Source organism: Leuciscus leuciscus (genome assembly GCF_965113295.1).
Source record: "Leuciscus leuciscus genome assembly, chromosome: 9".
Lineage (NCBI taxonomy): Eukaryota > Metazoa > Chordata > Actinopteri > Cypriniformes > Leuciscidae > Leuciscus > Leuciscus leuciscus.
Window position 1 is genome coordinate 20,044,743 of NC_138733.1, and position 14,960 is coordinate 20,059,702.

The 14,960-nt window shown below is 43.7% G+C and overlaps 1 protein-coding gene across 1 annotated transcript in view; it reads right to left on the reverse strand.

Annotated features, from left to right (window-relative positions):
• kmt2a (lysine (K)-specific methyltransferase 2A) overlaps positions 1–14,683 on the reverse strand; it is a gene marked incomplete at its 5' end in the record, with an annotated part of 31,909 nt that extends 17,226 nt beyond the window's left edge. Inside the window, 8 exons of the mRNA XM_082178784.1 lie at positions 340–410; positions 676–1,152; positions 1,233–1,294; positions 1,391–1,616; positions 1,699–1,876; positions 1,976–5,331; positions 6,011–6,080; positions 14,438–14,683. Coding sequence (XP_082034910.1) covers positions 340–410; positions 676–1,152; positions 1,233–1,294; positions 1,391–1,616; positions 1,699–1,876; positions 1,976–5,331; positions 6,011–6,080; positions 14,438–14,683 — 4,686 coding nt within the window. The remainder of the gene's footprint in view (positions 1–339; positions 411–675; positions 1,153–1,232; positions 1,295–1,390; positions 1,617–1,698; positions 1,877–1,975; positions 5,332–6,010; positions 6,081–14,437) is intronic.
• Between the last annotated feature and the right edge of the window lie 277 nt (positions 14,684–14,960).

Sequence of the window (14,960 nt, forward strand, 5' to 3'; positions counted from 1 at the left end):
GTTTTTCATGGACAAAGGAAAGGTACTACTCTCAGAAAACATACCAATAAAGATATTTTTAGATGTTTAATTGCTATTTGGAGCACTGGGATCGCTAGACGAGGGCTTATTGAACTACTTTTTGTGAAAACCTGTAGCTCGAAATTATCCTGTGTGCATTCCGACTCCTTCTGCCGGCACGGGTCACATTTGTGCTATGAATCTGAATCTCAGGATTATAAACATCACAAAGAAAATCAACCACTATTCATAGGGGGAAGAGGCAAGAGACAAAACTGTTTTCATAAAAACAGTTTATGACAAAAAAAGAATACAAATCTGTCTGCAAGATCTGCTTACCTTTTCTTTTGGTTTAGGCTTGAGTGGTTGAACACATCGAGAGGTCTGTTTCTTTAGCTTTGCTTCAGATGCTAAAAGATGACATGACCATAAAACAAAAACATTAAGGCTATGGTAAGTCAGGGGTGTCCAATCCTGTTCATGGAAGGCCATCTTCCTGAAAAATTTAGCTACAACAGACCGGCCCGGAAATTTCTGGTGATCCAGACCTTGATTAACTGATTCGGGTGTTTAATTATTGCTGGAGCTAAACTCAGCTGGAAGGTGACCCTCCAGGAGCAGGAATGGACACCCTCTGTGTTAAGTTAGCAACAGTAAATATTCTCATCTCTTTACCTGTGTCTGCTGCAGAGCTGGATTGACTTTGTTGCTGAGATTTCTTCTTGGGCTCAGTGGGCTGGGACTTTGCAAGACCTTCCTTTTTTGCTGGCATTTGGCTTTGCTGCTGCAAGGACTGCTGGGACTGTGCTGGTGGGGAAGATGGGGCAGCGTGCAGGGAGGTGGGTGAAAAACTGGGCTGCTGCTTCCGTTCCTTTCTAAAGGCTGAGCTCAAAGGGGTCTGAGATTGCTTGGGGTCGTCAGAAGCACTAAAGAGCAGAAGGTCCTTTGGGGAGACAGCTGGTGAAGATGGTGATGAAGGTTGCGTTTGCTTTTGTTTGTCCTCTCCCTGTGCAGGTGGTGGAGTTTCACTTTTCTTATGGGGAGGGTCATCCTTTGGAGGAGGGCCTGGCTTGGGGCTTGATTCAGAACACTGGGATTTGTGATGGGAATCCTTTTTTTCAGTCAATTTATTCCTCCTCTTGTCCTTTTTACCTGAATTCAATGCAAACAGACAATTAATTGAAATATAAGAGCATCTCTGGCTTATAATAAGGTATTCTGAGAAAACAGACCTTTCGCCTGCTTCTGAAGAAACTTTGATGGCATCCACTGCAGGTTCTGACACTTCCGTACTCTGTGATGACAAACACAAATGTTTACAGGCAATTTTAGGGTGCAAAGGTTCAGAAACCCACAATTTATTATATTTATAACAAAATTTCACACTCACTTGCAACACTGCTTTTTAATATTGCGGCCCCCAAATTTGGGCTTATCCAGGCAGTTGGTGCAGACCCCACAGTCATTTGGGACTTGGCAGCCTGGACACTGCCCGCAGCGTCGAGAGCGCCGGCCCTTTCTGGGTGGGGCCTCATGGACCGTTTTCTGCCTCGTTACTGGCTTAATAGGAGGTGTGGGTGGCTCTGCCTCCTCTGATCCCGCCACTGATGATTTGTCTATTCAAATATATCATTAAAGATTTAAAAACAATGTCACTTTTTTCAACAAAATCAAACTAGTTCTAAGATGTTTTCTCACCATCGTTTCCCATGGAAGACAAGATCTTTTCTCTCTCCTCCCATGGCAAGGCACTAAGGGTAGGCATATCATCTGGGAACACAGCACGATTGCGACCCAGAGCTACAGCTGCACGACGACACACATGCTTAATGCGTGGACCACGGACTGACGTCTCAGAGGAGTCACTCTCTTGACCCTGGACAGGACAAACAAATGGAAATGACCTTTTGTGCATTTAAGAAAAACAACCTAGGAACATTTTCCAAAGAAAAGGTGACAAGAAAAGAGGACATACCGGTAATTTGGGTTGATCTGCAGGTTGTAAATCTCTCTTCTCTAACTTATTGAGCTGAGCTTTAGCTTTTTTCAGCAGTCCTGCAACGCGCCTGTCTGTGACTGGCTGTTTCTCAGCACGAGCTAACACGGAGCCCAGAGATGTGGTTGCAGGGGGTTTTCCCATCTGCCCCACTTGGGTAAGAGCACTCAATTTCTCCTTGTCCTTCTCCCTCTCTACTCCCTCCGCTTCAATCTTCTCTGAAGGTCTGCCCTTTTTGGCCAGACGACCCTTGGATGACAAGGCCCCAACAGGTTGAACTGCTACAGAGTCGCTTGGGGAGGCCTCTGCACCAGAGTCAACTGTCACTGACTTCTTTCGACCTGGTGTCCTTTTTTGGGTGATAGATTCTTCAATGTCCCTGGCCTCCACCGCAAATAGGCTGGATGTAGAATTGGGGGAAGTCTCTGATGGAAGGCTTTTCCCCCTTTTATCCCAGTCTTTCCCTACATCTCTTTTGTTTTCCTTTTCACGCTCTCTACTCTTCTCCGTCTCCCTGTCCTTCTCCTTTGTACCTGTGTCTCTAGTAGCAGAAACACTTCGGTCCCTTCCTGCTTTTCCAGTACCCCCACCTGATCCTTGAGGACTGGGGGTAAAAAGAGGGAAGAGCTGTGAAGATGAAGCAGAACTCCCACTCACACCGAGACCTCCTGCTGCTCGCCGCCCATCGGAAACTCCGTGGCTCGTAAGACCAAGAGAGCCTGAAGGGAAGCCGCTGAAAGAAGCTTGAGTTAAGGCACTGGCTGCAAGTGCACTGACTGCGACTCCAGGCAATGGGCTTGAATTTCCAGTCACGCTTATGGGAACAGAACTGCTAATCATGGATTGTTCAGAGGCCTTCCCTGTTGGAACTCCTGACTGACTGCTCCTGGTAGTCATTGAGTGTGAAGGTGATCTGGGTTGTCCACGTGAGAATCTAGACCCCTTTCTCTTTTTGTTTGACGTTGGTGAGACCTGAAGGGGAGACAGAGAGCCAGGGCTGCTCCCTGAGGAGGATGGGAGGGTGACAGACTCAAAGATGCGGGAATGAGCCGGACTCGGGGTGAAGAAAGGGGGACGTAGTAGTGGGCTGCGCTTTTGGTGTGGCGTTTCAATCCGTGATGAGGGATGCGGGTGGTGATTGTGGTGAGGATGATGATGTAGGGGGGAGAAAAGTCTGGTACCTGTCCCAGCTGTGCCACCAGGTGCTGGGAATCCTCCTGGTGCAACGCCACCTCCACCAGGCCCTGGTGGCAAGAGTCCCACATCTTCAGCGGTCAGTGGAGGAGGACGAAAGTTGTCAAAAGTTGGCTTACGGATAAGGCCCTCCTTTGCATACTTGGCAGAGGAGAAGTACTTATTTTCTGCACATGACAAAGACGTCCAGCGGAAAGTGGGCTCTCGTAGTATGGAGCGACGCTTGTCATGAGAGCTGGAAAGTATTGGAGGGGTGGGCAGAAAAGGGGCAATGGAATGTGACATCATCCACGGAGAATGGGAGTGATGCTCAGATGCACTGGATGAAGCTGCCTGGGGAGGCTGAGAAGGGCTCAGAAGAGGAGGAGGTGGTGGGGAAGAGGACAACGATGCAGTCGAAGAGGCTTGTTGAGATCCAGCTTGTGAAACCCCTGGGGCTGGGCTGATGATGACCTGTTTCCTTCCACCTATCAGGCTGCCCCTACCACGTGCCACTAAGGCACCCCTCCGATGACTCTGAGCTTTGCGACCCCGTCTGCTGTGCTCCATTAACACTACATGGTCTGGCTCCGGCTCTGACGGTGGTGAGGGTGGGTGCGAGGTGTGGTGCATGCTGGCCTCCGTCTCTCCCTGAGAGGCAGGGGAATGATCGCCCTCTTCCGAAAGGGCCTGGGTGCCCTCAGAGGCCTGGGAATCACAGGAGGAGTCATCAAGACTAGGGCTGCTGGAGCGAGACGACTCACCAGAAGAGAGCTGAGAGGAATGCTGCGAAACAGCGCTGGAGCCACAGGATGCAGCACTGCTACTGAAGCGCCCATTGCTAGTGCTATTGTTGCAACTGCTGTTAAGGAGACTAGCTGCAATGGCAGTGGCACTGCCAGTTTGGACAGGAGGTGGTGGAGGAAGGAGAGAGTCAACAGCAGGTCCTGCCCCGGGTGTGGCAGTGGTTCCACTTGTGACGGGAGCTGTGGAAACCAGAGCTGGGGAGGGTGATGCTATGGGTTGAGGTGCTGGGGCAGATGCTGCTGTGTCCAATCGAGCAATTTTCATGTGTGTTGGTGGAGTACTGAAACTGCCTGCATCCTCGATAAACCGTTTTGGAGTCTTGATGATGCGCAAGGACACTGTGCTCACAACAGGCATGATAAACTGCCTGATGTTTGTTAGCTGCGTTCGCCTCCTGTGCTTCCCAACCTCAGGATTGGCAGTTCCCTGGGTGCCAATAGCTTCTTTTGCCAATAGTTTCTTCTTCTGGGCCCCTTTCTTTGCCCGCTGCAGCAGCTGCTTTGCAATAGTGGCATCAGTGCGTTTGGAGGGAGGGACGACCCGCACAGGTTTGATATGGCGAGGGCTTTGACGTAACCCTAACGGCCTCCCAAGTTTAGTTGGAGTCATTGGGTTGACTGTTGTAGATGAGTCATGGGGATCTGGGCTAGTGCATTCATCAGCAGGATGAGAAGCCCTTAGCTTAAGATCATGTGGAGAGCAGGCACCCAAATCTTGTTCCCGACGAACCCTGAAGGCCTTATGTTTGGCAATCCCAGATGCTGTGGTAGACATCTCTAGGACCGAGGAGGCGTTAGCAGCCTGAGCAGCAGCGGCAGCAGCCTCAGCTTTGAGGCGCTCAGCAGAAGGCGGCCTGCCCCGTCTCCGTCTTTGCACACCAGGAACTGGGACACTCTTCTTCACAATGGCCTTCAGCTTAGACTTCAGAGGGCTCAGTTTGACATCCCGCAGTCTTTTTGGTTTGGACATCTTGGACTCTCGGCTGATTTTGAGAAGCTTAGCCTCAGAACCCTGATGGTGCCCAGACCCAAGCGGAGTTTGCCTTTTCTCCTTGTCTTCATCCTCCACACCATCCTTGCGATGTGCAGGACTGGAGCTGCACTCCAATGCTGTGTCATTACCATCTTCAGGCAGTGCATGGCCACTCTGTTGCCAGCTCCTCTGGCTGGCAGAAGCAGGAGGGCGGCCTCTTTTTTTTTCTCCAGTGCCAGGAGGCCTCCCTGGTGGTCGTTTGACCTTCTCTGTAGGAGCTGTGGCGACAGGCAAAGGAGCTGTCTCAATACCAGTGGCAAACCTTTGTGCAGCTAGAGACCTAGGAGGACGTCCTCTGGGCTTCTTTTCCGGTGTAACTGGACCTGACAGAAAAATAAAAACTCCATTAACAAGCACAACATTTCTTTACACTTAAATGCATCTCAATTACAATTGAGCAAAATAGCAAGTTAGACCATAGGAGGTCCCAATAATTATTTATTTTTTTTACAATTATTTTACAACACATTGGAGAAAAAAAAAAAAATTAGGGGTGTAACAATATACATTGTTATATTTAGATATTGCAATATAAAAATGCGACAATACGTATTGTTGATGTAAACAATATAATTTGTGATATAACGTTAGTTTTATCCAAGGCGCAGTTTATTGTATTTACTATTTATATGGTATAATTCACCACATTTTTTTTATTCTGACATCATATACTGTTTACTGTTACATATTAGTTAATAAGTACATATTACCGTTTCAAACCTGAAATATTTTCGTTCAACTTTTTTTTTGTATTAAACCTGAGAGATTTGTATCCCTCCATTTAAAGTCAATTCCTCTAAAAATTAAGATAAAAAAAATGTCAAAGCCATCGTAAAAATAATCGAGTGGTCTAATCCAAATCTTCTGAAGAGACACGATGGCTTTATATGATGAAAAGATTTACAACGCACATACTGTAAGTAAATACGGATGTTTCGTAACATGAGTGTATTGTTACACTCCTAAAGAATACACAACTAAGAGATGTAAGAGATAGTTTACCTATTGACGTCCTTCCTGGGCTGTGTATTCTTCTGTTGTCACTGACTGTGGTAAAGCCTCCAAATTCCTCCTAAAGAAAAGAAAATTTTAAAAAATCGTCAGTTTTTCAGTCTGATTTAACCAGAAGAGATTGAGTTTTTTCTAAATGTGTGTCCACAAAACCAAAGTGGCTATTGTCTAAAGAGTCATTCAGTTTTCATGACTGAGAAAATGGCAAGAGACCACACATTATGTTAGCAATTAAAATAATATAGAAATGTAAAATTATACATATATAAAAATTATATAATATTCATTTTATTTTTTATACCCTCTAGTTTGGTGTGCATATTTCATTCATTTGTTTAACCACCATTGGTTCAAAACAACATCTAGTGTAGCCTTAACATGACCTTATAATAAAAATGCAAAAATGAACCTGTCATCACCACTGATAGATCAAGCTCCATAACCTTAATGAATTAGGAGACAATTCATCTGAATCCAGAAATCAGGTGCAAACTGATTTTGTGAGATTTGGTTGAACGTATCCTAAATGAAACAATCAATTTTCAGCCTGGCGTCTACTTGCCGGGTTGCCCAAAACAACAGACTATTAATCAATCAAAAGTAGGGAAAGTGTAGTGTTCTTCTTCCAACAACTTAAAGTAACAAACACATCTGTGATGGCACCCCCTACTGAGATATGACTAGTTCAGCCAATTCCACTTAGATATCCTTAAGAGATGCTGTCGCTGGACTGCATGACATCACTCAATGTTAGGACATCTGTTGCAATGTCCGTATCTCCTGACAACTGCTCCACCTCTGTCAATCAAACAGGCTAAGCTTTGCAGACGTCCTATGATAGTATTTAATAAAGCTCCAGGCTTTTATGATAGCCCTGTGCTTATCTCACACCTGACATGAGGGATACAGGGAGGAATGCTGATTACATGGTCCATTTGGGCTCTTGCCTTTCTGGTCTAATTCTGTCACAACATTTTAGGTAAGCCATCATTTTTGAGTCAACTTAAACGCTCCATATCCCTTTAAGTCGGCCACATTTCCCACATTTATCAGATTTTTCAACAGGCTTACAGTGCAGATGATTACTGTAATTACTGTCTGCTCTGCAGCTGGGCACGCTGTGTTTTACGTTGTGATAAAAATGTCTCAGTCATTGAAGTGTCCTTGGTGTGAATTAAGTTGTACTCACAAGGACACACACTGAGAGAAAACTCATATGTACTCTAATTGTCTGTATGTGTAGAGGAGAGTTCCACAGATCAGACCATTTAAAAGGATTTGATGGGCTTAACTGAAACCGGGAGCACATCAAAAGGAATTCCCAGTAACTATGACTTCTAAAATAGAGACGAAAAATTATGTTTTCAAAATAAAGTAAAGTAATCAAGGCGTTAACCAGGCAGCTCTGTATTTGAGAAAGAAAGGAATTTAATCAGATGAGTTTTTGCATTAAAAAACAGCTAGATGGAGAGGAATTAAATGGGATAAAGCAGAGTTTACAAGACACATTTTAAACCTGCTAGTTTCAACGCTCATATAAAAATGGCCAAAAGACGCCTATCTGCACGTGTATGGTTGTAGCACTGGTGGTCTGAAGGGGATGAACTTACACAACAGAAAGAGAAAAAAACTACAGAAAATTTAATTAATATGGAAATCAATACATTAATTTTATAAATATGATTTCAACCAACCATCAGAGTAGAGTGTGCAAATGATTGTAATACGGCGATGCTGGCAACAAGCACAACCGCGGTGGGATCAACTGAGCACTGGACAATGCATCAATGCCACTGATCTCTATGAAGTGAAGCATCAGCTTAAGCATTACCCCAGTGATGCATTGGTCGTTGGTTGAGTCTTGTAAAGTGCGCTCGAAGTTAAAATAATTCCAACACCTTGTTTCATTAATAAAATGAACAATGAATGAAAGGTTTAATGACTCAGTCTCTTGGTCAGTTCTCTTTTATGCAAGGTGTGGTTTGTGTTATTCTCCTGCGTGTTCAATCAGAGTGTTTGGATTATGCTAATAAAGCCTGTTTTGTTTTTGAATCTCATTCATCTTGTGCTTGCCGACCACATTGTAACACTTATTTATACAGCAAAAAAAAAAAAGTGATATCGCATATCGCGATATTGTGCCACTCAAAATCACCGCAAGCAAAATTCCTTTACCGCAACAGCCCTGTGTTCAACAATTTGCTTATAGTTTGCTATGTTACAGTACTGCTACTACTATTACACAGAGTAAATGGGTCTTCATTACATTGAACAAGCACTGACATCATTTCACTATGTACTAGGCCCTACCTCTCAAAAGATGATTAATGTCTGCAAGTTTCTTAAACAGCCTATTGTGTTGATTTTCAAGCCTTAGGGGGCATTTCATTTCATATTCTTTATTTATAGCAGCATGTGGGGCTGCAGCTAAATTCCCTTCGGTCCAGTTTGTAGAACAGATGCCGCCGGAGACTGCACACATACAAGTCTAATCTCACTAACAAATCCCCATTCAGCTTTAATTTCAACATATGGTGACAAATTTCTTATGGGAAGCAGACCAAAATTAAATGAGAGTGAGTTATTAGATGATCAGTGTTAACAGATCATCTTAATAGAGCTTCTTTTTTTTTCATATCCAATCATCGATGGGTAAAAAGACCAGCGAAAATCTAAATGAAAACCTGATTCAGATGAGGCTGAAATAATGCACAACTCTCCAGAGATAATGTTTACAGTGAACATTTATTGATAGTGAATTCATTAGTCAATTTGTTTTCCTCCAGCTCTTTTGAATGCAGGCTCTCAGAGCTACAATGACTTCATTGCAGCTTTACTGTTGAGCCAAAGGTGATAGAGTACTAGAGAGCTGCGAGCAATGGAGCTCAAAGTCAGTGTGACACCATGAGTAGCTCTCAATGACAGCACGACTCTGCCTCGGGCACTCAAAAGCATGCTCGCGCACACACACTGGAGCGCACACACACACACATCCTCCTCCACCTTGTGCGCAAGGCAGTGAAGGCACACTGCAAGATGTAAACAACATCTCTAGACAAGAGGAAAGGGAGGAGGGACGGAGAGATGCAGGGCGGGAGAAACAGGGTACAGAGCATCATTCTGACCATAAAGGCATGTAGCGAAGATGCAGCAAGATGGAAAGGCTCGGTGGCCGACAAGCACATGAAAAGCTAATCTAAACAACCCACCCACACACTACAAGTTCTCTGACTATCCGCTCTGACGGAGCTGCTCAATCAACACCCACGGCTGAGACGGAGGGGGGAACGGTGATACTGGGCTCGAGAAAGTGACACTCGGCTCAGCCAAGGCGCCCGAGCACCTGCTGCCAGTGCAGGATGGGGGAGGAGAGATAACGGTGGTGGAGAGGGTGACACAAAAACACTTGTTTGTTATTCTCTACTTTCTTCATTAGTGTTCCTTCTTTATTCTTCAAACAGTAAAAATAAAAAGAATTTGGACACTTAAACCATGTTTAAAAATATATGAATGTATTTACATTATATAAATTCACACAATGATGCATTTATTTTAAAGAAAAACAAGCAAAACAATAATAACGATAATAATAAATAGTAGTAAAGTGCTACATTTCAATCAAACTGACTTTAAATATAGAATAAAGGAAACAAATTTGAAAGAAATATTACTAAGCTAAAAATACAAAGAATAGTAATAGAAAAGTGCTATTTAAAAAACAAACAAATAGGCTTTTAAATAATAAAGATATTTATTTTGAACAACATGTTTGTTTTTATTTGAAAGAAAGGGCGCTTTAAGTAAAATAATAAATACAACAGGCTAAATATAATAATAATGATAATAATAATAATAATAAATTATATAGAACTGCTATATTCATCTAAAGAAAATAATACTTAAAAATAATAAATGTTATTTTTATTTTAAATATAAGTGACTAAATCACTTTGAAACCAGCTGGTTAAAAGTAACTGTAAAAATGTCTCAAAAGTTCCTACAACCATTTGTTTGCTGAAGCTGCTTGGTTTTATATTTTAAAAACGTTTTAGGTTTAGCCACTGGGTTTTTAAGAATGTCTAGTTGTGAAAAGGGTGATCATCAAAACACCAAGCAAACACGTGAATATGCACAGTAAAGGGACAGGACCAAATCAACATCCCTTCTAAAAAGAGCAGATAAAAGCACTTGTTTGTGTCACTTCGAAGTTCCCGTAAATAAAAGGTAAGCAAACAAGACTATTTGTTTGCATAAACTCATTACATCCTGTTCCGAGCAGATGGTCACAAACCCAGGAAAGTTACTCAACATGGCATCTACAGTTCGCTTAAGAAGCTGGGCATAAACTGGCAAGCACACTGCAACCTGGCAACTCTCCCTCCCCAGAGCGGGACATAATTGCACTACTGTGTGTGTGGCCAATGATACCAAACACACACACACCTATAATCACAGTAAGCCAACATATCCACATCAAGACATGTAACTGATTATCATCTCTAAGCCTGGGGATATGTTATAGTAAGGCCTTTCATAAATTCACTGAATCACCATTTTCTAAACAATGTGAAGTTTTGACAACTGCTGAGCCATCAGATTCCCTCAAAAACGCCTGTATAAAAGATAAATGCAATGCACAAAACAGTAAATTGGGGTCAGACTGATGGCATTCCCAGCTTACGGCCAAAACGAACAAATCCAGGACAACTCGTAGCAAAAGAAACATGTCTGGACATATGACGACAAAAAAAAAAAAAAAAAAAAAAAAAGTGCACTTTGTGGTCACATATGAGAAATAGTTTAGGTTGTTTCAAAAACCCCTTCAAAAACAAAACTGACGGGGAACCCCAGTAGTTCACAGTGATGATTATTCAAACCTCTCGAAACACTTTCAAAACACAAAAGGCATCAGGAGAAATTTCCCTTCATGAGATGAAGATATAATGCTCTGATGTTGCTCATGCACACACATTCAAAGCACCGACAACTGAGTTTCTGAAACATGTTCCAACACCTCACACCCACGCTAATGAGGAGCCGTGGCTTTAAGATAAAAACAAATGTGCCTCCTGCAAGGTGTAATGAGGGACATAAATTTGGAGAGAACTGCTCCATGCGTTCAATGGCTGCTCCTGCTCCCCCCAGAGCAAAAAGCGAGGACGAAACCCCCTCTGCCCGCCTACAAAAGCAGAATAAAGCCATGGATGGGACGGCCTGTGTCTAATTCCCTCCCAGCGCTGTCCCAGGGGGAGGAGGGCTTGCTCTTCACCCTTTGATATCCACGTCTGTGCTCTTTCAGCTGCCTGCACTCCATAAAGGCTGGAATAAAAGCAGACACAAAGCTTCCTGCTATGATCCACACGCTGTCTAGGGGACAGGGCCCTCTCCAGATAAATAGGCCAAACACCTGCTGGACTTCTTCCCTCCGTATAGGCCACGCCATTCATTAGAAAGCAGCGGAGCAAAGCATTCATTTGCTGTATCCATTCAAATGCACTTTTGTACGAGGCCTTGATATTGATCCTCATTCTGCTTCTGTAAGCGGGGCTTTACTCTGGACATTAAAAGGCAGGCCAAATGGCGTCCCTCACAAAGAAACCAATGAATGGAGACTTAAACAGGACACCTCCTGAAAGTAACAGTTGTCTAGCAAACAGCCACAGACTTGTATTTGCACTTTAGATTTAGACGAATATATGGTTTGGAAGATCAAAGCGAAAGCAAGCTGCGATTTCTGGAGCTGCAAGAAAATCACGCAGACGTATTTACCTCTATGTAAACATTTTAAGCCGTCCAAATGGGTTAATGATGTAGTCTAAAAGGCAGCCATCAGAAGTGAAATCCTATTGGGGGCCCTGTGGGCCCGTGCTGTTGGATTTGGGTCTGATGGGAAGGAGGGGCGGCGTGCTTCTGTTTACTGAGCACGCTACTGGCCTAAGGCTGCTCTGTGAGCTCAGCGGGCTGCGATGAACCAGAACAATCCTACCCAGGCACAACATCCCCTCTGAATGAAACTACAATGCTGTGTCCGCAACTCGCATGAGCTGCAAGCTCCGCTGGGATTTTAGCCGTCTGTCTGGCTTGTACACTACTTATACGTTTCACAAATGGATTCGTGTTTTAATTGAGCACTCTTCAAAAAGGCTCCAAGTGTGTATTAAAGCATGCTGAACTGCAACAAATGCACACAAAAGAACAGGAAAGGAAATGTATGGTTTGGTTGCTATTTTTACAATCATTCCTTAAAGTCAACATACAATGACATTCACAAACTTGTTTACATCCATACTGAATTAATCAGGATATTCAGTGAAAAAACAAAAACAATGTTACTTAAATAGCCAATGTTGGCTAATGGTTAACATTATTCAATAGCCTGCATGGCCTAAGTGACATCATGAGACAAAAAAAAAAGTTGTTTTGGAGGTGGAGCAAGCAATTACAATAATTAGAGCCTTAATTAATGCATTAGTAAAGCCTATAAAAACAATTGTTTTCAATAACACACATTTTAACAATAAAACCCAAAGAACTAGATGAAAAAATAGGTCTGTTTTGATTTAATGGTGACTAAGGCGCATTTACATATATGTATACAATAATAAACAAATAACGGTTGACATTGGATCTGAGTGATTTACCATGGCAAACAAACCACAACATAATTATGTACAAAAAAAAACAGACTAAAGCAATAAGTACAAGACCTAAATATTTTATCTAAATGTTATGCTAAATTAATGAGTAGACTGCATTTATACACACGCCAGAAGACATCATGTCTAATAACCACAAATCCACGCTCTTAAATCTGCGCCACGTTTTCAAACGCAAAATTTCCCGTAGGGGAAACATAAAATCAAGCACGCTGTGTTTCTGGTTCGCGCTTGCTCTCGTTTCGATCTCCCCGCGTTTCCGATGCGCAGCGCTCTACTACTGAGAAAGGAAGATGGTAGTTTGTCACAGTACACACCCCCACACATAACAACCTCCGACAAACACTGTCTTTTATTGCAGCCGCCGTTTGCACCGCTCAAAACACTGCATTTACCGTGTATTTGATTAAACATATGGTCCTTGTAGCCTCGGCGAGGTTTTGCACAGGAATCGCTTGATTCCGGTTAGAAATGACATTTTTTCCGAATGCGTACTGCTACTACGCAATATCTGAGAGGGAAAAAAAAAAACATGTCCACCTCCCATTTTCCTGTGCATCAGTGAATGCTAACAGGCTAACGCGTTAGCCAGCCTCCTCTCGAGGATGAAGGAGATCAAACAGAGAGGTTTAAAATTACACCCTGCAAACTTTTGCAACTAAATAAACGATTTGTGAATATATGGCCCAACCTTCGCAACAAAAACACACGAGGCTGCATATTTTGATAGCAACACTGTTTACTGCTGCTAGCATCATCCATTTCTGAACCCAAGCTAGAGGGCAATATATAGCTGGGCAAAATAATATCAGAAGTGCACACATGCACGGCCACAGTAGTTTTAGCAATAGAACATTACATGTTCTGAGCTCAATCTACCCTTTTGTCTAGGCCAACACTTTAAAATGAAGTTTAACTAACGTTACAGCTGGGATAAATGCACTCTGCGTGCTATCGCTAAATGCTCAGACAACAACAACCAACTGGCACAAGGTGTTCAGTCCTGCTTAAACCTGCTCGTGTATGCTTATTGAAACACCCTAACCAGTTTATTTCTTTAAAAGAGGAAATTCCGTTATACACCACCAGTCTTTTGATCCAAGCTAACTTGGAAGTCCAATATAGAGTCATCAAATGTATAATTTAATCTCTTTTTGGGGTGAAAAACAGTTTAAAAAATGACCAGAGTAACTGAAAGGTGCTACCTTCATCCTTTATATGTCTTTAAGCTCTTTTGGACTTGATTTAATGGCAGAAGCTGGACGTTAATCTGGGTATTTTCTGTTCTTTATATCTTAAAAAGTGCTTTCATAGTGTTTAAATTCAAAAAGCGGTGTCACGTGAAACGCACGAGACTCCGAGTTAAACTGAAGTTCAGCCCAAAGCAGCCTACAGTTATCTGGCTTCGCATCTCCATCCTGTCAAAAATGGCAGTAAACTCTTCAGGGTTCCGAAATATGATGCCCGATCGCCTCAACATAGACACATAGACTACAGAGGCACAGCAACATCAGTCATTAGTTTTGAATAGGAGCGTGTTTTGATGTGGGCTAGCTAGCAGTTTAGTCTGTCAGTGGTCCCATAGTGAGAAAAACAGCACATGGATGGAGGCATGTGTCTGCTGCGCAGCAAAATAACTAGCTCACTCACTCACTCACTCTCCTCTCTGAGCAACTTAGAGCTGCTACACAGCCGCGGAGTTATTTGTAATTCCTGCATTGATCGTGAATGAGGCTAACGCTTTAGCCTGGGTCCCGCTTACCTCCCCGCTGCTGGAGCCGCTCGACTCCCCCAAAACATCCCGAAATTTCTGCAGGTTGCTGCTGATGGCAGCGGACACTTGCAACGCAGCGTCGAAACCGGGCCCGAGCCCGTTCGCGTTCGGATTAGTCCCCGCGCTGTTTAGGAGGGAAGCATTAACTCGAATTCGGCCCGCTTTCTTGCCGGTGCCCGAGCTGCTGCTCCCTCCGGGCCGAGCAGGGAACCGCCACCGACAGCTGTGCGCCATTTTACACTCTGCCTGCCTGCCCTAGGATCAGGAGCTCAGTGTGGGCGTGGCCCCGAACGAGCGATCTCAGCGCACGGCCGCTCTAGTCTAGCGGTCAGAATGGATTATCCATGTTTCGGGGTGGTGGTACCGAGGACCCCGACAAGATCCCAGCGCAGACTACGCTCAGTGATGTTTTTACGCAGGTTCGCCGGCGATACTCAAGGGAGGAAAAAAAACTCTACATCAGGCACAGCAACACTGCTTGGACCAGTACACTTTTTATATAGGCCTTTAT